Source organism: Amblyomma americanum, chromosome 1, assembly GCF_052857255.1.
Source record: "Amblyomma americanum isolate KBUSLIRL-KWMA chromosome 1, ASM5285725v1, whole genome shotgun sequence".
NCBI lineage: Eukaryota > Metazoa > Arthropoda > Arachnida > Ixodida > Ixodidae > Amblyomma > Amblyomma americanum.
Genome location: NC_135497.1, coordinates 523,823,747 through 523,847,205, shown reverse-complemented (window position 1 = coordinate 523,847,205; position 23,459 = coordinate 523,823,747). Strand labels below are relative to the sequence as shown.

Here is a 23,459-nt window from a genome sequence, read left to right as displayed (position 1 = left end):
AGCAAGGCCATCCTACTTGAAACGAATAGATCCAGTGCATAATTTGGGTTTGCGTCTTTTTACTGGCGCATACAGGACGTCGCCCACAAACACTATTTATGTTGAAACAATCGAACTATCACTTACAGATAGAAGAAGCTTGCTTACATGCTCATACGTTCTAAAAATCCGTTCCATACCAAAACTTGTCTGTTACGAAATAGTTACAAAGTGTCTCTCTAGAACACTCTCTAACAACAAACCGCAAACCTCCTGAACACTGCTCTTGCGTTTTGAAGAGATTTGCCAGAAACTCGGCGTGCTGAACACATCACTCAGCATTGCACTAAGGCGATATCCACTGTCTCCATGGTACGATTTTCCTGCATTGTGCGGTTTCACTCTTACACAGTTCCGCAAGAAGCAAACTCCACCACAACATATAGTAAAAGGATTTCTTGCACTTGAGGAAAAATACAATGGCTTCACAATTCTTTACAGTGACGGTTCAAAAACGGATACCTACGGAGGAAGCGTGGTAGTGCGAGTAATTTCGGAGAAAACAATACGACTTCCACAGTGCACATCCATCTTCACTGCAGAATGTTACGCAGTGTGAGTAGCCATAAAATATACTAAGCGAGAACCTCAAAAACGCTATTATTTACACAGACTCTTTAAGTGTACTTACATCCCTCCCCTCTAGAAGGGCAATCACTCCTAAACCTGGTGACACCATACACAACATAGCTGTTTGCGAAGAATGCGGATATGAACTTACAGTTAACCGTATTATATTCTCATGTCTGAAACTAGAAAAACTAAGAAAAACGTACTTCACTCAATTTTATCATGAATGCATTCTTTTCCACCCAACATTGCTCTTAGCTGATAATGCCAATTATAACACACCTTTCGTTTTTAGCTTTTTAAAAGGAGCAGACGTACTTGAAGAACTGTAATTTTTGCACCACTATTACAAGACACCCCTCAGCCACTTTGTCATTCTTGAGAAGTAGGCTGAGGTTCTAAATTTGATTGGTGGGGAGCCTCAGGGTTCTTGACTAGTGAAGGATAGCCGCAAGGCTGCCTGACCTTATTAAGGCTTTTGCCATTAGCGATTGCCAAATTTCTTTTCCTCTGTTATTACTAGGCAGTACAATTTTTTCAGGTCATCTCTACCATCAATGGTTTTTCATAGTCCCAAACATTATACAGAAACCCAATTCTATATCGAGCTTGGCGCGTGATGGCCTTAGCTGCCTATATGTCATAAGCCCCAGCACAGCACAACACACTTTTTCAGGAAAAGTGTGCCACAAGCCAATGCGTTAGATTTAAGAATTAGTTGCCGAGAAAAGTATATATGTGACCAGTTACTGAGTAAAGTTTCAGAATTACGCTAATTTGGTGGGAGTACTTTTATAATGGTCGTGTCTAGTTCCTCATAGCTTTCCTCAGCAAATGTGGTTGCGTGCCTTCGAACGCAAGAGTGTTACCAAAAATGTGGTAAAATTACATCACACACTCTTTTTGGCTGCGCAGTTTGCGTCATCATTGTCATATAACGCAAATGACACTATGTTTTGTTGTGTGGCTTTGAATTGGGGAAATGATTAAATTGGTCTCATGTAAGTTTATGGAAAAATAGTATCACTGTGGTCGCGTGGGACGCGTCGTTATAGACATAGGATAAGGTAACGCGATTAATATTCTTAAAGGTTTCACTGTAGCGGCAATCTATCGCTAGCAAAATGAAAGATGGTGCCGTGTTTTGTTTCTCTGCTGGTCAGCAGCGAGAGACGACAAAAAAATATGCAAAAAAGAGAGAACACAAAACCATGCTCATTAGCAAAAAAGAGATCCCTCTATCAGGCACAGTATATACCCGCAGACAAAAAAATTACATTGTTTTATAGCCGGTAAATAGAGTATGATGTGCGAAAGCACTTGTTTTCGAATTAGCTTAAATATTGCCTAAACATTGCCGTAACTTGTCTTTCGCAGTCTCTTCACTCATGCATAGACATTGCCTTAAATTCTTCTTTCAATTCGCATGAAACATTGTCCTGTACACACCTGCGCAAAAGTGGAGTGACCACGCGAGCCAACAAAACTGCGTGCGAGCGCTTTCTGACAGTGCAGCGACTGTTTTTAATACATCCATAGGGGACGTGACAAAATATGTCAGCCTTTTAGCCCGCACACTACTGCGAGGCGAGGCTTTACAAAAAGAAAAAGCGCAATCATCCCCACTTGCGGGGTCTCTCCACGTTTGCCCATGTCTTTATGTGACACGGCATACAGTAGCCACTATGCCTCCAAGACAATTTCTTCTAAACTTTCGTACCATGTGACCTTCCCTTGCCGCATCGTATCCAAGTCATTTAATCTTAAAGGTCGAGGCTTGGGAGACGCAACAGTATTTTCAGGATCGCTAGTGAAGTAGTCGTTTCGTACTAAAATAACACAAGCTGCTGGGCAAGTTAGCGTTGCATCGTTTTCAGCACCACGTAACAGGAAGAGGTCAGAGAACATAAAGAGCTTAGACATTTATTTTTCAGCGGGCACTCTTTCTTCGTCCTTTGCCCATCCCTGCTGAGCCGTTGTTTGTATTCGTGTCTTTCTGTGCTTTGTCCGCGCATGCTGAAAAAAAGTATAAAAATACTGGCACATTCTTGTAGATCGGCTCCTAAGATAACAGCAGCTACAGGAGAGCTCGTGATTTCGGCAAGGATTGATAATTGAAATTGGCAAAGTCAGGCTTGGGTTGCGTCGTGCTGTGTGAAATTTCCGTGGTTCTCCAAGTAATCCGGCAACGTCGCCTGTAGTTGATGTAAAACTCTTTGTGAACAAGGCAAAGTGCAATACATTAAGTTATCTTTGCAGGAAGAAATCTCAGGCGCCTTGCATTCGTTCAAAGCACAATTTAGCCATGCTTTTCCATCAAGGATGTTTGGTTCTCTGTGATCAAGGTTGAAAGGTGGTCTAGTTTGTGTGTCATCATTAATTAAAAGACTAGCGCATGCAACTAGGACACAGACATAGAAGAAGACAGCACGAGCGCTAAACATGAACTGAGGTTTTGCTGCGACAGAAAGGTACATAAATGCACTTCGGTGGCTCATGCTCACACTGAGTTATAACAACACAAGCACAATCTACTAAAAATGTGGCAAACTCTTTCTGGGCTACATTTTTTCTTTTTCATACAAAGAAAGTGATGTCGGGATAACACAGTTAACACCTTCCCTGCTAATGTGATAGGCCTCACAAATCTCAGGGCCTAACCGTGTGCCTCCCCTATCAAGCACACACGTGGCATCAAACGTCGGCACGCACCCGCACAGCTTACAATGCTTTGCCAAATGGCCGGCCCCCGCCAATGAATCCACCCCACCAGCGTGAATACATCAGCGTTTGATGCCACGTGCGTGCTTGGTAGGGTAGGCATAAGATTAGGCCCTGAGATTTGTGAGGCCTATCAAATTAGAAGGAAAGGTGATAACTGTGTTAGCACGACTTCACTTGCCTTGTTCCTAAAAAGAGAAAATGTAGCTCAGGAAGAGTTTGCCACATTTTGAGTAGATTGTGCTTGTGTTGTTATAAACCAGTGCGCGCATGCGCCACCGAAGTGCATTCATGTACCTTTCTGTCGCAGTAAAACCTCAGTTCATGTTTAGCGCTCGTCCTGTGTTTTCGATCCCAAGTGAAATTGGCCGACGGCCGACCATCGGTAAGCAATTTGACAGCGCTCGGCAGCCGGTACCCTCGGCCAACCAATGGCGGTCCCAAGCCGGGCCGTGGTTGGCTGCCAATTGCGCTGGTTAATAGTTGGCCAAAAACGTTCAGCCAACGACCGGCAAATGATAGGGAATTAGTCGGTACCCAATGCTCGGGCAACCAAACGGGGACCATCGTAGGGCCATGGTTGGCTTCCCACTTGCTTGGCCAGTGTTCATCCAGCCACAAGACGCACGCAGTAGGCGCGCGGAAAACACGGACGATCGAGAAGCTCGATCGACGTTTCATATTATCCCAAACATTTTTATTTTTACGTATACAGTGTGCGCGTATGACTGGTGATCGAGCCTAGTTTATCAATCGGTGAAATGTATATTTATAAGCAATATGCAGGTGCAATGCTGCGGCATCTATTTTTTTAATGCTGAGCATTTAATTATTTGTCGGACGAGTGCAGTACTTTGCATCGAAAGATAGAAAGAAAAGTCCCGTGATTCTATTCATAAACGAAACCGAAACTCAAAAGTTTCGGTTTTGATAATTGATTAAAACTGGCAAGTAATTTTTTTTTCAAGTGGACGCAGTGAAGCAATGTAAATTTCGACTTCCATAATTTGAGAGCAAAGAATAAAATAACACATTTATTTTGTTTTTTGTTCCTTACGAACATATTTCTGACACCACATCTACGAAAGTGCGGTGTCACAACGACTGAATCTGCGGCGTGATACTCTTACCGCGTTTTTTTCGACTCCGATGCTCTATAGTTCCGTAATACGCTGGAGCGGCGTAGCTGGCATAGTCCTTCAATTGTTTGGATTGTTCCTTCGTCCAGTGTCTTGGCCTTCCACTATGACAACAGTGCCACCTGATCTATACGTCGGAAGGTAAGACCTCGATCATCATGGAACGGTTCTTGAGGGCACAACGTCGCCGAGAGCTTTATCTGGCGAAGACGGGCAGCGTTCGGTGTTTGCAGCAAGTCGCAGAAGACGCAGAGGCGGCAGCATGCTCTGAGACATTGCCCCATTTGCAATGCGACAATCCATCACGTTTAGCAAGCGTTGGAAACGATAGATTTGCGCCGCTGGAAGACAGCTTAGGGCAAGCATATGCAGCAGTGAATACTTTTGAATCCACTGTCATGGCAGCTGAGGCACAGTGTTCAAGTGCAGATCAAGCTGAGTCAGATGGAAGTGACTTGCACGGTCAAAACGCTGGTCCCGTGGAGCCTGATGAACATGACTTGGTTGATGTTCCCGACAATGCCAAGTGTCCAGAGGGGATATGGAGCCAGTTGAGGGCTTGGGCTGTGAAGCATCATATCAGGAGAGCGGCAGTAAATTCACTGCTTGACATTCTTAGGCCGCACTTCACTGAGCTTCCTAAGACACAGTTTGCTCTAGTGTCCACGCGACAAAGCGTACCACTTGAACATCTCGGCAGTGGTGAGTACGTTCATTTTGGGCTTCAGAGCGGCTTATTGCGTGGATTAGATATGTGGCATTCGGCTCCAAGTAATGTTTTCTCAATATCAGTCAACATTGATGGCCTGCCTCTGTTTAAGAGCAGTTGTACACAAGTATGGCCCATACTTGTGCACGTTCACCACCCTCGCAGCAAGCAATCTGAAATTATTTTTCCTGTGGGGATATTTTGCGGCACATCGAAACCGACTTGTCTGGATGAGTACCTCAAAGCGTTCAATGAAGAAATGGGCGCTTTGCTGTCAAATGGTAATCTACACAAATCCATAGCTTATAAGGTGGTACTAAGAGCCATTCTTTGTGATCCACCAGCGAAGGCCTTTGTGAAAGCCACAAAATTATTTTCTGGCTACTATGGAGGTGACAAGTGCTGCACTAAGGGTGTCTATCTTGGACGCATTACTCACCAGAGCATGGACAGCCCACTGCGCACCGATCAGGCATTTGCTGATCAAACTCAGGCAGAGCATCACAAAGGCATTTCCCCATTGACATCAATTGGTATCCCGATGGTGACAAGATTTCCACTAGACTACATGCATTTGGTGTGCCTCGGTGTTGTGCGAAAGCTTATTGGTTACTGGTTGAGAGGTCCACTAAAGGTGCGGCTGGCACACTTCTATGTTGTGCAATTATCGGGACATTTGGCTACAATGCGACAGCACATAACCAGTGATTTTGCACGAAACCCCCGAGCAGTTGACATGTTTGAGCGATGGAAGGCTACAGAGTTCAGACAGTTCTTGCTGTATTCAGGTCCTGTTGTTGCAAAGAAAATTTTGCCGAGGGTTATGTATGAGCATTTTCTACAGTTACATGTTGGCATTGCAATTCTTTCTTGTTCATCAATGGACTGTTTCATAGACTATGCTGATCAGTTGCTGCGCAGTTTTGTAAGCAAGTGCAAGTCAATTTATGGGAAAGAATCCTTATTTTACAATGTACATGGTCTCATTCACTTGGCCAATGAATGCCGGCAGCTTGGCTGCCTGGATAAATTTATTTGTTTCGCTTTTGAGAACTACTTGAAAGATCTCAAGGCCCATGTGAGGTTTGGGAACAAGCCTTTGGAGCAGCTGTACAGCAGAATCATGGAACAACAAGCCTGCTCAGTTGTTGAAAATAGATCTAGTGCTGAATTTTCTGCGTATGAAGTCCTTCACTCTTCTTGTCATTCCAGTGGTCCTGCTTTGTTGTACCCTGCCCTGAAGCAGTATCGAAAAGCGACGTGGAGAGAGAGCGTTATAAGAAGAAAACAGCCTGACAATTGCCTCTTACTTAGTGGAAACAGGATTGTTCGTGCCAGCAATTTTCTTTTGTCTGGGTCCGAGATACTCATTGTTGGTAAGCTGTGCAAGAACGAAGGAGACTTCTACACCCGCCCCTGTAGGTCATCGCTACTGTCAGTCTTTAATGTTTCGTCTCGTGGCAGCAATCTTGAAGTATTTTTATTTTCTGACGTTGTCTGCAAAGGCCAGCTTTTTCCGTTAAAGAGAAAGGACGTTTTTTTCACTGTTTCATCTCTTATGACTTCTTTTCATGTTGCCCAGGCATTTCAAATATCGTTATTGTCTGAGGTCGTCTGCAAAAGACAGCTTTTGCCTTTCAAATAAAGGATTTTTCGCTGTTTTCTCTCTTCTGATTTTTTCATACTCCAGTTGTTGGTGCTTTTGTGGCTTTTGAAAACCACTGTGCTTTTACTAATGCATCATGAAGATCATGTCAGTGCACTGTATATGTGGCTGCGAACCCAAAGCTGTTGATGTGAAGTGCTGATGATTGTGAAGTTGTGACGTGAGAATGAAAAACTGCTAATTGTGAAGTGTTTGTGGCTGTGACATCTGGAGTTTTCAAGCTTCAGCTCCGTGTGTTTCTTCTTGCCTACGAAACACCTGCTCAGACATTTTTCTGAAACGTAAGCACAGCAATCATTTCATGCCTGCATGTTGCAGCGTTTTATATGCATGCTGTGTTGATGCATGCACACAGAATCTGTTGTTGTGAAGCTCTTGCTTCTAACTCTTAAACTGGAGCCAAGGGTGTTTCACTTTCTAAGCCACAGCGACAGTCACTACACTGCCCTTGGGTAAAGCATGCGAGTACGTATAGCCTTGCTTGCATTTGATGCTGATTTCAGAAAACCCCAGCTACAGGTTAATTGTGAAATAGCTTTGCTTCGCTCTGTATCTCTTAGAAGCGCATTTGGCTCCTGTGCCACACTTCCATGTCTATCTCTCATTTGGTGTTTGTTTTATGTGCCATGTCTTGTTCACACCTATTATGATACTTCTCCCTGCAGGTTTGACATTGTGGAGTTCACTGACGAAGGTAGCACCTATGTGGTGCCTGAAAGCTGGGTGAAAATGGAAGCTGATGGTGCAACTTGCTATTGGCCACCAACAACAGCAAAAAAAGAAATTGACCGCATGATCTTGTTAGCAGTGCCTGTAGAGGACGACTGGGAAGGTTGCAAGGCAAGAATTCTTGCAACTAAATGAGAGCACCATTTTGTTTCATTTTTACAGTGATAACATTGCACAAGGCTGTATATGTCTGCTCTTCTGTAGTGGACATATATCGTTTCAGTACTGTAATTTTTATTCTTTGGTGTAAGGTTAGGAAGAATGTGTTCAGCAACAGGGCTCCTTTAAAGATGATGCAACATAACAAGGACTCTTTGTATGAAGTCGCCCACACTGCACAAAGGTGCTTATTAAATATTGTTTATATGCAGTTGGTAAAATTTGAAATATATCTCATGGGTGCTCTAAAACTGTTTCTTGACCCAGGCACATATGAGCGCGCCAAAGAGTGTCTTCCGCATGCCCTTATGACATCACACCTGGACTCAGAAGGCTCAGTTGTTGAAAAAAAGCGCCGGAGAAAGCGAAAGGCAGTGCTCCTTTCGGACAGTGAAAGTGATGACATCCTCGAGGGTCGGTCACCAGGCACTGTGATGAAAAGTGAGTGCCAGTTGCATTTTCGCTCATTTCTTGTGACTTGTTTGTTATTGTTCCTAATTGCACTATTGCTGAATACATGATTTTTCTTCTGTGGGGCAGTTATTTTGTTTAATTGCAATATTTCTTTCATGTAGGAGGGAAAGGATCTGGCATGAGCCAAGACGTCCAAGAGCATATTCCCATCAGACGCAACTCTTCAGAGCAAGTCTACATTCGAGGTATAACACTGCTGTGTGCAGCCATATATTTATGCGAAAGCAATGAGGCATAATCATATTGTTTATTCTATATTGACCTAAAACTGCTTCATTGAATCAAAAATCGAAGAGCATAGTGCAACGAAATGTCTCTGAAAACCTTATAGATGGCTTCGTGGCTGCAAGGGAAAGACAAGTTCCAAGGGTGCTTTCTAAGTCACCTACGACATTCAACAGGCACATGAAACAGCTTCCAGGAATGTTTCGCCTATCAGAAATATTTTCCAAGCATGGTGCGGGTATGGAGTTATCACTATATATTTTAGTGTTTCATTTTGTCTGTAGTTCATTTCAAGCTGGCTGTACATCATTTAGTAGTGATTTGCATTACTGTCAGTAACCTACTAATTTCTCTTTTGCTTACATGGGTAAGATTCAGCAATGTATTCTGCTTACGACTGAAACATGTACATCTAAAAATTGTACGTTTCAGCAATGAAATTGCAGGTCTTCAGGACAAAGCCACCACATCTTCGTGGGGTCAGGACAGCAGTAGCGCTGACTGTGAAGCAGGTGTGATATCTGCTGCGTTTTTTTAACAACCTTATCTTTCAATTTTATTAATTTTTATGCTATCTTGTGCCGCACACACCTTGAAATGAGTCGAATAACACTAAAAATTCCGAATACCATTGACTTGTGTAAACGGTACATTGCTCCATGATGGTTTCCAGAGGCAGTCGAAAGCTTCAACATCTGGCATACTACAGTGAGGCTGCTGCTGCCTAGTTTAGTTTTTATAACCTTAGTTGAATGTTTGAAGCATATGAGGGTGGACTCCGTGAGAATACATTGTTATGAGTAACAAAATGTGCTGCATAGAATTGGGGGCTTATGTTTACTGGATGCAACTTATATCTAAATCCTTGCTGTGGGCTGCGTGCTTTTCTTTTATCGTGTGACATATTTTTGTTGTGTATGTTTACATGGTGTCATTTCACTCCCTTTATGTGTTATCCTGCTTATGAACATGGACTTCAAAACTAAGCTGGTAAAGGCCAAACCACACCAGCAAGCCACCACATTGAGTAGCTGCATTCCTCACAGTAAATAAAAAAGGCATTTCGTGTAGGGTCAGCTCACATTTATTCATTTAGAAGTAGGTATTCAGTTGTAAGTATTCGTTTTACAAATTATAGCTTAAAGACACCGTGCACAGCGGGCTCACAAATTTGCTTTTCGAAGGCATTTGAAAGTGTAGAATGTTTGTGTGCTGCTCTTTCGACTTTAATAACATTTCAACTTAATGCTGTGTAACAGCACGGCTGTTAATTCCTATAGCATAGATATCAGATGCTCCTTACGTGAAATGTGTATAAAAATATGTACCATATTTTTTTTTGTTTGTCACAGCTCCTGCAAACACAAGTGCCCCGAAAGAGGCCGGTAGCCTGCCTGCATGGTTCACTGGTATGAGTGCGTCTACAGCTTTTTTTCTTTAGTACCAGTTTATTTGCTGTCCAAACAATATATGATGCACTGCATTTGACAATGCTTCAGATGTTGATGTACCAGTTATATCGGGCCTGTAAACAGGAATAAGATATATAGGTTTGAAGTTCTAAATACTCGACTGTAGTGCATAGAGTGCTGATGCTCTGCTTTCTACTTAGGAGAAGTCAAATTCTTTTTCTGGATCTTACCTCAAAGTTGCCCTTATTTTGCTTCTAGCCTTCGAAAAGAAAGTTTTTGACAACCAGATGAAACTAATCATCGAGCTGAAGAGTTTGAGGTCACTGCTAACTGCAAGCAAAGCAACAAAAGCTTTAGTTTTGTCCCAAGATTGCCCAAAGCTACCTGCATCAACAGTGGCAGATGTCCAAGCAATTGAAGAATATCTTTCCTCAGAAGGAAACATGGAAGTACTTGTAAGTCTAATTTTTGCTGTTTAAACTCTTGCTCAGCTTTTTTTTAATGTTTGGTATGATGCGTCTGCAGACAAACTACTGCTCATGATTTGGCGGCACGGATTTTCAAGACACTGTTCAAATTTTGATGCGAAACTTGATGAGCAAAGCAGCATCACTGCGATTCCGTTGGAAAGGTCTCGCGGCTGCAAGCACGCATTTGCTGAGCTGAAGAACATTAATAACATGATCCTGGGTAAATGATTGATTACACTGGTGAAGAATTGTCATGCTGTGCTAAACAGGTTGGTCATTTTATCAGCCATATATTCTTGAGTAGAACACATTTTCCCAAATGGTGGAAATTCCCAGAGCCCTCCGCTACGGCGTTCCTCATAGCCTGAGTCGCTTTTGCAGAAGGTATCTGAATTTGTCCATACAAAGGTATATAGTAATTTTCTGACAACTTTGTCATAACAGAAAATGAATCTACCATTTTGAATATTCTTTCCTTCACAAACTTCTGTTGTTGTTTGCTGTTTTTTATTTATGCGGCAGGGTTTTATCTATGCAGCGTATATGACATTGCAAACATAGTGAAATGTATGAATTTACTTTTAAGTGACCCAAACAGGCCACAGGCTTAACTTGGAGATTTTTATGCTGATTGCATGGGCAGTGGAAAGGTGAAAACATGGTTTATTTGCTTTTAGATGAGTGATGGTGATTATGGATGTTTATGGCGCAAGGGCATCTATGGCCAAGGAGCGCAATGGCACAAGGTATTTTCAAATTCTCAAGGTGGGGTCGAAGACCCATTTCCCAAGCATTTCACCCTAAATAAGCCGAGCACCAGTCCAGGGGAAAGCTTGTACCCATTGTATCACCGGTGGGTACCCGGCGGTGCTATGGATCGAACCCCGCACCTCCCACATATGCGAGGCGGATGCTCAATCCACTTGGCCAGCGCTGCGGTCCTTTTAGATGAGTACTAAAAAAGTACAAGTTAGCTGAAGAGCTTGGCTCGCACATATACGGAATTTTTGGTTGCTAGTATGGTGTTTGCATTATTCACCTTGTTAGATTTATTTTGCTTGAAAAGTGCAAAAGGAAAATTTAACTGGTGGTTTATTCCAAAATAACACCGTGGCGCACTGAATTCCTGTTTCATTGCTTCAGTTCTCCCAGGAACTTTAGGAATGTAGGGACGTGCAATGAGTGCATACATAAATTATGGTTTTAGCAAATTTGTAGGCTTCAGTAATTAGAATGTGACTAGCCGATTGACAATGCCCATCTATGCTGTGGGGACGTGGCATCGCGAAGGAAAGTTTTTGTTTTTTGCTCACTGTGGTGGCTAAGTGGCTTTGGCCTTCAGCTGCTGATCTCAGTGCCGCAGGTTCGATCCAAGCCGCGCTGGCGGCTTTATGATTGAGGCGAAATGAAAAAGTGCTCGTGTGCTGTGCGATTTCAGCATACGTTACCCAGGTGGTCTAGATTACTCTGCAGCCCTCCACTAAGGTGTCCCTCATAGTCCATGTGTTGCTCCCGGGACATTAAACCCCGCAATGTTTTTCTAGGAAAAAAATTTGAAGTGCTTCGAAATTCTACTCTATTCAGTCTACTTTGTCATGAAGAAATTTCGTATTCATTCTTTATTTTGGCACTTCTGTGACATGGACCTAACAAAATGCAGGTTGTAAAAGATTTACCTGTATTTAAGGGTCAATTTGCATGTTGGTGGCAGTGTAGCTGTTTTATTGCCGGTTTAGATTACCTCATTAAAGCAACTTGTTAAAACAATTGCTACTATATGCTGCATCAGGTGTCATGCAGTTGTAAAAAAAATTGAATTTCTAATACTGCTGGCAATTGTTTAGTGCTATTTATAACGGTACACACAATGCCAAATTTTCAGTATATAATGCCCTGATTTTGGCTAAAACATTTATAATGCTATTGTGAAGACATTGAAGACTGCCTACAAATATATAATGGATGCATTGTACAAAGGACAGATATTCTAGTTTATTGCATGTTGCCCTCATTGCTACATGTTATGTTGGATTCAAAGAAAATATTGCAACGGTAATAGAATATAGTGCTGACTACTGTTTCATCCGAGTCTGGACTACAAAGCACTGGATTATTTGGTAGGAATATCACAGCTGAGCTGGTTTGAGCTTTTCTGAAGTGGTGGCATTTGTTTTTGCTCTCTTCTTTTATCGAACCCTTCCTGAGAGCACACTACCCTGAGACCAAGCATCCCTGAAGAATAGCAGCGCTGTCATAAAGCACTGGCTGATTGGAGCGCAAGGTCGTGAAGGTGGCCGGAGCCATAGGCGCCAGCCGACTCGAGCAAGGGAGGCAGTGAACACTGAAGAATAACACTTTTTTTGTAAGATTGCACAGTAGGCGTGCGTTTACAGCGAGTGGAACTGCTTGTATGCTGATGTCTGCATGAAGGAAGACATTAATAATTGCTGCAAGTTCGTCTTCATTGTGTGTTTCTCCCCAAGATGCCTGTGCATACAGGTCGAATTCCTCGTGGCCAAAACTTAGTTTTCGAATGTCATACAGATAAGGTAACCACGATTTGTCATAGATTCACAATCTAGCAGGGCACTGGCTGGCGACTACAAGGTCGGCATATGGCCTCGGCCCTATGTTGGCAGCCAAAGGTCGGCCGGTGTAAGGCCAATCACCAATCCCAACCTCGGCCCAACCAAGTTTGCCAAGCTAGGGCCAAGGTTGGCCAGGCTGGCTATCGACTTTGGCCCAACATAGGGCCGAGGTCGTTTTTTCAGTTGGGATGTCTGTGTCCTAGTTGCATGCGCTAGTATTTTAAATAATAAAAAGTTCTCAGACAGGCTGAGTGCCACTGTGCTACCTGCGACACTTCGCAGAACCTAAGCAGCGGTACTGCTGTGAAGAGCGATTGCTGGTGTGTGTGATAGAGGTCAGCAGTCTTATGTAGTTTATAGCGTTTTAAAACCACCTTAGTGCTTTCCACTAAGCTCCAACAAACTTTAGCACAGTTTTGTCACTCTAATTATTGCAATTCTATTTGGCGTACGCGGCGCGGCAGTCGTCGTGTCCCCGATATCACTTTGTAGGCTGCGACCACCAGGGCAAATCGAGACTAAAGTACAAAAAAAACTAGGATTTAAGCGCTTTTGTCGGGTTTCTCAACGGCGCAGCCGGGTATTCATTTATTTCTTCAAGAATGATTCGATTGGTGAAAAATATAAATGCAGTTCATAGAAGTCAGTAAACAGACCTTTTAAGGGAATAAAGTTGCGCCTGTTTTGTGAGATGTATGACAACAGTTCACTGACAGAACATATACCTGTCCATTAGAGCCAGCTTGCTCAAGAGGCAATATACAAATAGGGGCAAATTTGTTCCCTACTTTCTAGATAAGACGGCGCTCTCTTACAAACGAAGCGCGCGGAAGGACATCCGACCGACTAGCGAGCGAGCTCATTCGTGAAAACGCGAAGTCGTGTCGGCTGCTCCACGGCAAAACGATAATTGCCTTGAGACGGTTGAAGGCCGGCCGCTTGCGCGTGTAGCTAAGCGGGAGGGGGTGTAGTGCCGCCGTCTCTGGGGGCAACGCGTGTTCCACGGGGCGCCGCCAATCAATGGGCCAATCAGAGACGGCCACTGTCGTGACGGCCCAACGGCTCGAACGCGCTGGACGCGCGCTCCTCTTCGCCAGCGTCGAGAACACATTGCTCGTGACAACGCTCGCCTTGACGGCCTGCAAGGCGAGCACAAGTTCGAGAGGAAGAAAAGATGAAAGGGTGAGACGTACTTGCCTGGCTACTTTTGCTGACAGCCTCCCAAGCTAGACACTTAAGCATGCGCTAGCTTTGAGTTACACATGCATGCAGTGTTTTGAAAACTAAACATTTCGACAGATTTGCCTGTCTGGTTGGGTTTGAAGACATAATAAACTGCACATCTCCAACCAAAATTTTAATTTTAACCCAACGTATCGAAGCCGACTCGGCTCCTTCATCAGGGGTGACTGAGGGCAGTAGCTAGCGTCTTTTAAGTATGGAGGGGAGGGGGTTTAGGCTGTTAGTCACGCTGGCGCACTGCAGGGAGGTGCTGAATGGCGACTTTTTTCGTTGCGTTGAAGAGCGAAGTCCCTGGGCATATACTGGGAGCAGGTTTCCTTTTGTGCGGTTGGTATTGTTCGGGGTGGTTTGGATATGCCAGGATACCAGAAGGAGCCTCTCGTGGTAATTTGTTACGGTTCCGAGGATGCGGGTTTCTTCAAAGTTGATTCTATGGTCGGAGTCCTAGGAACGTTCGGCTACTGGATTGCTCTCTCTTGCGAATTTGCGGACGTCGTTCTTATGTTGCCGATTTCTTTCTTTGAAATTTTTGATTTTGCCGACGTAGCTTGCGTCGCAATCGGCGCATGAAATTTGGTAGACAATGCCTTGGGCTCTTACTTTCGGCGGCCGGTCTTTCGGAACAGGTAGGCAAAGCGCAACAGTGTTGGTGGCAGTACAAATACGCACTCACAAAAAAAAATGCCAAGCGTGCCAAGGTTTCGCTGTTTTTGGGCATCTCAAAGAGTCAGCTTTATCTTCAGATCTTCAGATGACTAGCGAAAGCAGCCTTGAATCCGCATTTAAACTCAGCGTTTTTGGAAAGGTGCCCCAGCAATTCTGATAAATCAGTAGACTGCCGCGTTTAGCAATCCAGGTTCTTCGTGTAGACATGTGCCACGCATTCTATCCACTGTGATGGACAGTGTGCCCGCAGAAGTTTGCTGTAAGCCTGCCGTAGGTCGAGCCGCATATATACACAGTCAATGCTGCGTAAACGGTAGCACGTTCCGGTACTCTCTGCTAATCATAGACTTGAGGTCATCCTGCGGCACATGCATGAGCAAGAAATTAGTTTCCGACATATTTTTACCGCAGAGGTGCAAAAAAACTATTGCCTAAAATGGAGCAGCAAGATTCAGTCCGAATTTTGCATCATCTCTCCGTGAGCACAGCGCAAAATACTATTAGCTTGAGCGACGGAATTCTCTTTTATGTAGAGCTCATTGGTACTGCAGTACTAATTTCGGGCCCAAAGATTCATTCCTTCGGAGCGGACGACAGCGTCACGTCCACTTCCGCCGGGCACCTTTCATCGCAACACTTCCACGTCCGCGAAAGTGAGAAACGTGCTCAGAAAGTGGCACATTTGAGACAATAATTCCCTACTGTAAAACATCGTCCGCAATCACGACCTGCTTTGAATAAATGCTGCTCACTCTTCCTGCAATTCACAATAGACGTACTTTTAAAGTGGCTAACACAAGGATTCTTATATTCCTGGGGCTTTATATTTCACACCAAAAATCCGTTCAGCTTATTTGCATTGCGAAGATTCAAATCAAGGCAGCAGTACGCTCCATATTCCAACCCTACGCACTCGAGGAATCTGGAAGAATCATGCTGAAGCAAAGATACCTGTAGTATGCACTGCTATTTTACGTTATCACCTCCTTTTTTAAAATTGTTTTCTATCTCCTCAGCGGCCGGAATGAAAATATATCCAATGTCAGTTGGTTTTTAATGGGCTCTTTCGTGAAATTAGAAACAGTCGGGTGATTGGAAAACGTGCAGTAAAACTAGAAACTAAGGTTATTGTTTAACATCTTGCAACCTGCAACCTGCTGGATCAAGTTTGGCAGCGTTTGCGAGTGCTTTTTGTACCGTCCAACGTTATAATTAATAGTGAAGTACATTGGTGTTCCATAGTCCGAATTTTGACTGCCAATGTGTAGAAGTGATTGCGACGAAACCTACGAGAGTTATTAACGTTCGTCACCGTTAAGATCATCGTTGCCAGCCCGGTTACGCCGAATGGCACCAGAAGGCCCACCGATCTCAGGTAATCACATCTTCCACCTAGACTGAGAATGCGCTCCGATTCATGCTCGTCGTACTCCCTCTTTTAATAAAATCCGTTACCCTCAGAGGTCATCGGTTGTTACTTCTCACTCGCAAGCAGATTCCAATATGCTTCCCAGTCAGTGCGACATGGCTCTAGGTTTCTTCATATTAACAGAAAGCTAAGGATATGATTACAGTGCTTAGGTCATAGTATACCATGTTACCGACCTTTTATAACCATTGCAGATTTTTATTTCAATAACTATGAAGGATATGTCGGTGCGGGCTGTTGAGTTGGGATGTACAGCAAGGTGGACATATTCTACCTCATATGGCTCAATTATAAAAACTTTACCTAAAATAACAAATTATCTGTTATTTTTCAATTTAGAAAGCAAGTATATATTACTAAATTCACGCCAGTCTATGTAGAAGGTGGGATATATTTTTAAATTTTCTTAGTCGGCATTGTGCAACAAAATATCGAACGTCGAAAGGACGCGTTTGAAAGCTCGTTTAGTAGGCTTTCTCGCACTGTATCTTTCTAAACGGCGTCTCTCGCAATCCTTAAGCGTAAAATACAGGCGCATTTGATGTATTTGATGATGTATAAATTAAATATATTTAGGCGATAATAGCATTCGAAGCGTCACCGTTTTATGGTTTGGTAAAGCGGAAAAGTTGCTGTCAAATGCGCATTTTTGACGTTCGGTATCTCGAACCCCACTGCCGACTGAAAAAAAAAAATAATAGCAAGGCTCGCCTTGCATTTTGACAGTCATTTTATTTATTTATTTATTATTTGTAATACTGCAGCCCTATTGGGCTATTGCAGAGGTGGGTGCAAACAAAACAACGTAGAGAAACAAGGAGCACAACAATGGCGACCAGCAGAGACAATGTGAGCAGAGAAAAAAAAACATGAGGAAGAAAAGGCAATACTACTCAATAGCCTCTAAAAACAGTTTTAAGGGAAGAGAGCGCGTACAACCAGGTAAAGAATTCCAGCATTCCATTACACGCGGAAAGAAACTGTGCTTGAAAATGTTGTACGAGCAAAATAAGGACTGATATTTAGGCTGTGGTGACTTTTTTTCTATATAACCTTTCTATATAATAATTTCTTTATAAACATTTTTCTATATAACCTTCCCTCTTAAATAAAAATAATAATGCATTACTTAATTTAGTTTAATTAATCGTGTAATTATTAACCCACATGGGGTACGTAATGACCACCTGGATGTACCAGTCAGGCTGAACAGACCGCACCTACGTATCACTCAGGGCTTTAAAAATAAAAACTGTAAAGGGTAAAAAATTGAGCCTGAATACAATCTCATTGCACGTTTTTCAATGAGTGAGATGCTGCTTGCACGTTAATAATCATTCTTTCTGCATAAACTTACACTTGAGGTCAAAAGTCTTTAGGACTCATGAGCTGAAAACAAAGCCGACAGCTGCCGGAACCAAACCACACTAGAGGACGTGAAAGCGGAACTCTGGTTTTTAATCTTTGTTAATGAAATAATGTGATCGCTGAAAAGTGTGTTGCCAATTGGCTAAATCACTTTTAGAGCATCCAAGAGATATTTCCTCCGGCAGTACACACTACGTTTCATCTGACAGCCGCTTGAGCGGCTCTCGCAATGCTCAAGAAGAACTTTGGTTTGGGCTGGTTGGTTCATAGCTGAGATGACGTCAGGATTGCGCAAAAGGAACAATGCGCCCGCGGCAATAGTCACCATCCCTACCCTGTTTTTACCGTGACGAGCGTTCAGAGATAGATTAGCTGGCAGCGCTGATTGGTGAAAAATTGCAGGGTCATATGCGTTGGCACGTACGATCCGAAAATTACATGACGTTTTGTAACATCACGTCCGGTCGGGGACAGGCCCGAGTTCTCTAGGTTTTGCGAATTTTTCCTAACACGATTGCTCGCTGCCAGGGCGTGTTTCTCTGTAGGCATCCGATGCCCTCGCTCGTCGCCGGCGCAGATGGCACCGGGTCTGGTTACTGCCCGATGCCGGAGGACTCCCGTCTTGCCCTGCGCGCGTGTTGGTGGATGCACAAAAAAAGTCTTAGGCAAACAATGCAACGCAATTGGTTTAAATGACAGTATACAAAATGGAATCAAAATCAAGACATGAATATCTGGAATAAAGTAGCATCCAGCTAACTGGTGATGTGACGTGAGGCAGACTAAGTGCACAGTCGAAGCTTTTGGGTGCAGTCTTTAGTAGACTATTTTAACAAGATGGAAAAGCAGTTTGTTGTGCCTAACTTTCTTTTCTGATCAGGCCAACTCATCAATCGAGAATTGTTTTCAGCCATTGCTTTATGGCCGTGTGAAGGAAGGGGAGCACCGTTAGTATAGCCGGTAAAAACAGATCAGCGAGTCGCCGTTAACGTTGTTGTTTGTCAAACCACATAACAGCAATATTATGTGCAGGGAAGAACTTCCGATCAGCGTCAAGTTAAATGCGAGGTTGAGGGCACAATATATACGGGAACCTCTTTGGCTACACCTTAAGTGCATTACAAAATAGCTTTGTAGTTATAGTAGGCATCAAGATTACTTCATCTAATAAAGGACAAGAGTTGAGGACATGAAGTTATATTACTGAGAACAGTGCGAGGCGAATACCAAAAATGCCTGCAAACACAGGCCACGACTGAGTGCGATGCTGCCAGTAGAGAAAACTGATTCATTCAAGCAAGCTAACTGCGCGCGCTCGGCGCGAACACGGACGGCAGCGCGCAGTCCTCTTGTCTTCGCCATGAAGACATCAGGACTTGTTTTCGCCACGAAAGCAAGTCCTCTTGTCGAAACGTCAGCAAACACACATAAGGTTTTCCTCTCGAATGTTCGCGTGCAGATTATCAAGATCCATCTGACCTTGCCTCTCTCTACCATGGTCATCCTAAAGAAAGTATGCAGGCGAATTACATCAAAGCCTCGAGAAAGCAGTCCTAATTGCGCCTTTGAATGACACTGAAGCGCGCTGTAGTACCATTTTCTTTCGTGATTAATGTAAGTTGATAAAAGGCGTTATTTAATATTATCTCAAGAAGAACACCTGTGTGTTGGTAGATGTATTTGTTCAACGGTGGCAGCAATCCTGAAGGCTGTTGAGTAAAATAAGGAGTATACTATGCATAGAAAGCTATGTAACAAACGAGCTGAGCGAATCAATGCACGTATCGAACGGAACAATGAACTTATTGTTTATGGATTCGAATAATTTCTTCAGCTTCTACTACTTCCCTTGAAGTCAATGTATGTGGGCCGGGGTGAAGGGTCTTCTTGTACCGAGCCAGCTTTTGCATGTGCCCTCCTGCTGCATGGATAAAATATTTTCTGGCCTTCGTGTAGATGTAAAGGAGAACACGCGCAGCGAAAGACGCAGTAGTGGTGGGTTCTTGATTAACTTCGACCTCTTGGGTTCTTGAACGCCATCGGCACTTTTGCATTCGCATCCACTGCAACGCAGCCGCCGCTGCCACGATTCCACGCGATCTTGTTCGCCGTCAGCAACGACCCGCTATATGGATCATGTTTATTATTAGTCAACAGCCAAATGAGTCGGTTTGCCGACTTTGTGTCTTTTCGTTCATGTCCTCCTTCGCGCTGTCAGAGAACCTCGTGGAAAGCTCCCACCTCCCTGCTTGCATACTTATTTAAGACTAGTTGCCTGCAATTCGCAAGAATTCCGCCACGCGCTTGTTTTACCGCTAATGCGCAAGGCTCATTACACGCCTGTTAGTGTCGATCCGACCGCAATATTTTGAAATTTATTGGCGCATTTTTTGCCAACGCTGTGAAGAAGTAATGACACAAAATATTTAAAAATGGCTCTACCAGGCTTGCAGTAAATATCATTGCTTACTTGGTATGTTAGACTTCGTTTCTATCTACAGGGTGTCCCAACTATCTTAACCCAGAGTTTTAAAATATGACGCGACACTCTACCACGACGCGCCCAAATGCATGTTGTGCGGCTGTTGTAAGCAGAAAGTCAGTGTGTTTTGTATTGTGCTTAATTGCATAAAACGTCAAAATTAATTACGTGACTTGCAACTAACGAACATAGGCGAAAAATTCGAATGAGAAAGTTTTACACCCATCCGCAAAACGCCCGACTGAACAGTTTGTAACTTTCCATCTGTTATTTATTAAATTTTTTCACTCGCTGCGTCTTTCCGCGATATACAAAAAATTCCACGTGACCTGTCCGCTTGTGCGCCGTGATTGCAGCCCTATCAAACATTCCGCCTACAAACGAACAGCTCATTTATCCGGGTGTGCTGCCGCATGAAAGGTGATTGGGCAGTGACACAGGCGCTCGCAGTACTATTAAAGCAGCGGATGTGATAAGGGCTGCGCCTGCTTATCGCTATCATCACCAGCCCCGAAGGAAGCAGGCTGCTGGCGTAAATAGCACAGCCAATTCCTGCGTCGCTGCTCTCTCTCACACTAAACGGCCGCACACCAGGCTAAGTAGTCTGTTCGTTCCTACGCGGAACGTTTGAGAGCACTGCAATCGAAGCGCCCAAGCGGGCATGTCAGGCCGTATTTTTTTTTATTCCGAGGGCATCTAGCTGCGATGAGCGAGAAAAGCTAATACGTAATAGATGGCGTCAGAAAATCTGGCGCACGTTCGGAAAGCTGGGAAAGCAATCTCGCCAACGTGGGCCGTAGGGAAATCTGGAACATTGGAGAAAATAACCCCGGAGAGCGCGCAACCTTCCGTGCGTTGCTGCGTTCTCCACTTCACTCGCCGCCGCGGCGTGAAAGGAATCACGTCCGTTCGCGCCATCGACGATTCGAGAAGAATGAGGTAAATATTATTCATTGCCGACAGTGACGGCCGTGCTTGCTTGGCCATGCTTTTTGTGACTTTCTCCACTTCGCGAGCCGGCGGCATTTGGTCATAAAAAAGAGTTAGAAATTTGTGGAAACCTATCTCCACGCCTCACCAATGGGGACGCGCGCCGGGTGCGAGACTGAAGGTGCAAATGTACAGTTAATACTGGACCTCTTCGATTATCCGCCTCCGGCTGCCGGCGGGTTGCCAGAGCGCGGAGCCGGGCGCTCGATTCTCTCAGGTTGCTCCTCGCAGTTCCGGTGACTGCCTAGAACGCGTTCGTTTTTCTCTGGCTGGATAGTTTCGGGCTGCCAGCGGGCAGCCAGACCCGCCAGGACGATTTTGTGCTGGCAGCGCTCGGGCAACTAGAAGACGACGGATAGGTGGTATGTAGCGGGAAGCGAGCGCGGCCATTTTTATATGAACTAGAAGGACTGCGGTTCTCTATGCAATGTTTTGCGCTATGCATGCGCTTGTGTTGACTAGACCACAGTGCATATCATGTGTCGCCTGCAATGGCGCCTTTTGAAAGAGTTCTCGCTGTTTATTTATTTGTTTCGGGTACGTGTGTGTCATAGCAGTTCGATCGTCTCACACCTCACAAGCAGAAATGCTCGCTTCATATTACTGGCTCATAATCCTGATTCAGAAAATATTTCGGCTGTTAATTTCGCGCACCTGGCTGATATTGAATGATGTTCGAGGCCTTTCACGAGACCGGATGCAGATTCCAGCTCCGAGTACATGCTCATCTGCTGGGCGTGTTTGGCGAGGTGTTAGTTGAGTGTGATACGAGAGCTCATGGTCTTCATGGGCGTTCTGCACAGTGAAAAGGCGGATAGGCTTTTGAAGTGCTTGACTGATTGAAACACATTATTTAATAAAAGCTCTTACGAGTATATTGCTCGAGAGACCTGTGTGGGCATATATTTGGCCGCACAGTTCGCTTACGGCAGCCGAGGCGAGTGCTGATTCGGTCATACCTACTCCGTAGTAATCCGAGAGTACGGCGTGTCGTTTGATGAGCAACGGACGGGCAATTTTTCCCTCCAGTGTGATGTCAATTGAAAGATGTTAGATTGCGATTGTTCATCGCATACGTTTGAGCAATTGTTGAAGGTTACTGAGCGCACGGTGCACCTAAGGCACACGCTCGCGTTGTCATCGCCGATGTATACAGGTGTGAGTGCGATCAAATGTTTGTTATGCAGTCTCTGCCAGCCCTCAATGGCTCCAAGTCGTTGTTTTTGGTCACAGTAGCAAGAAGACACACCAGAACGCGAAGCTACAGCTCTCTAGAGCACTGTAGCGAAGATAGGGAGAGCATCTGCCCCCACTTATTCGTAGCTGGCTTGCCGCCGTGATTGCTGGTGGCCTGGTTCCAGTGGACGCCAGCCCACGTGACAATGATGCGCTTTCCTCTCAGAGACGACCTGTCTGCCAGCCAGCGGGCTGCTCGTGAGCGGTAGGTCTAAGAGGCCCACAGTGTGTACAGTCGTCAGCACGCTTAACACGAACGCTAGAGCGCGTGTCTTCCACTGACATTAACGCCGCTGGGCGTCCGCCGCTGAGTCTGAGACAATATTAGGGTAGAATCAGGGCACGAGATATCTCCAGGTGCCGCAAAAACACCGTGCAGCATGGTCTGCATCGAGTGTATTACAGCTCTTGAGCGCTGGGTGCTCAGGGACTGTAGTATCAGCTAAGGACACGCAATCGAGCGTTCGTGCTAAGCGTGCTCACGGTGGTACGCGCGCGCCTGCCTTGGCGCGAAGAAATGAACAGACTGGCGCACGCCTATGTATATATGAAGGGCGTTGAGCGCTCTCAGTCAGCCCGTACCGACGTTTAATCTTCAGAGAAGCACGCCCGCACGACTCCGAGGTCAACACCACTAGCCGAGCCATGAACCAGCGGGGCAGCGCGCCATGCTGCCGCCCGCCATGCTGCCCCAAGACGTCATGCTTCGCGGTAGGTTCGTCTGCGGGATCCGTGACGCGACGAACACCTCCAACAAAGACAGTATGGGAAGACAGATGGTTTTTCAACGTGCTTTAGACCTGGTCCTGTCATGAGAAAGTGCGTCGAGGCAGCTGCGAGGACTCAAGAGTGCGAGGAGCTCCGCAGACGTGCACAATACTTCTCAACCCAAGAAGGAATGCAAACATTTATCGCAACAACGGCGGTACTATCGATGTGACAGCTGGCACGAGGCTGATACGTGTCAGTTCAGGACGGCGCAATGCCGTTTTTGTCCCAAAAAGGGTCACATCCAGAACGATTGCATCGCCCAGAAGAACGAAACCAAGGAAGGCAAGTCAAACACCACGCAAGGAACGCACCGTTTGAACGCTGAGTCCACGAGCAACTGCATTATGTACGGCAATCTATGCTAAGAGTTTCAC

At 44.8% G+C, this 23,459-nt stretch overlaps 2 protein-coding genes across 2 annotated transcripts in view; both read left to right on the top strand.

Annotated features, from left to right (window-relative positions):
• Positions 1-5,221: 5,221 nt before the first annotated feature.
• On the top strand, positions 5,222-7,708 carry LOC144128830 (uncharacterized). The gene is made up of 2 exons (XM_077662583.1): positions 5,222-6,630; positions 7,510-7,708. Exons 1-2 carry the CDS (start codon positions 5,222-5,224, stop codon positions 7,706-7,708), a joined length of 1,608 nt encoding a protein of 535 aa, XP_077518709.1.
• Positions 7,709-13,930: 6,222 nt separating this feature from the next.
• The window catches only part of LOC144107307 (uncharacterized), a 102,209-nt gene continuing 92,680 nt past the window's right edge, over positions 13,931-23,459 (top strand). Inside the window, exon 1 of the mRNA XM_077640304.1 lies at positions 13,931-14,083. The gene's annotated coding sequence lies outside the window, so the exon portion shown is untranslated. The remainder of the gene's footprint in view (positions 14,084-23,459) is intronic.

Coding starts and splice junctions, on each gene's coding strand:
- LOC144128830 (XM_077662583.1), top strand. CDS start 5,222: ATGTGGCATTCGGCTCCAAGTAATGTTTTCTCAATATCAGTCAACATT. Junction 6,631..7,509: donor CTGTCAGTCTTTAATGTTTC/GTCTCGTGGCAG, acceptor TTCTCCCTGCAG/GTTTGACATTGTGGAGTTCA.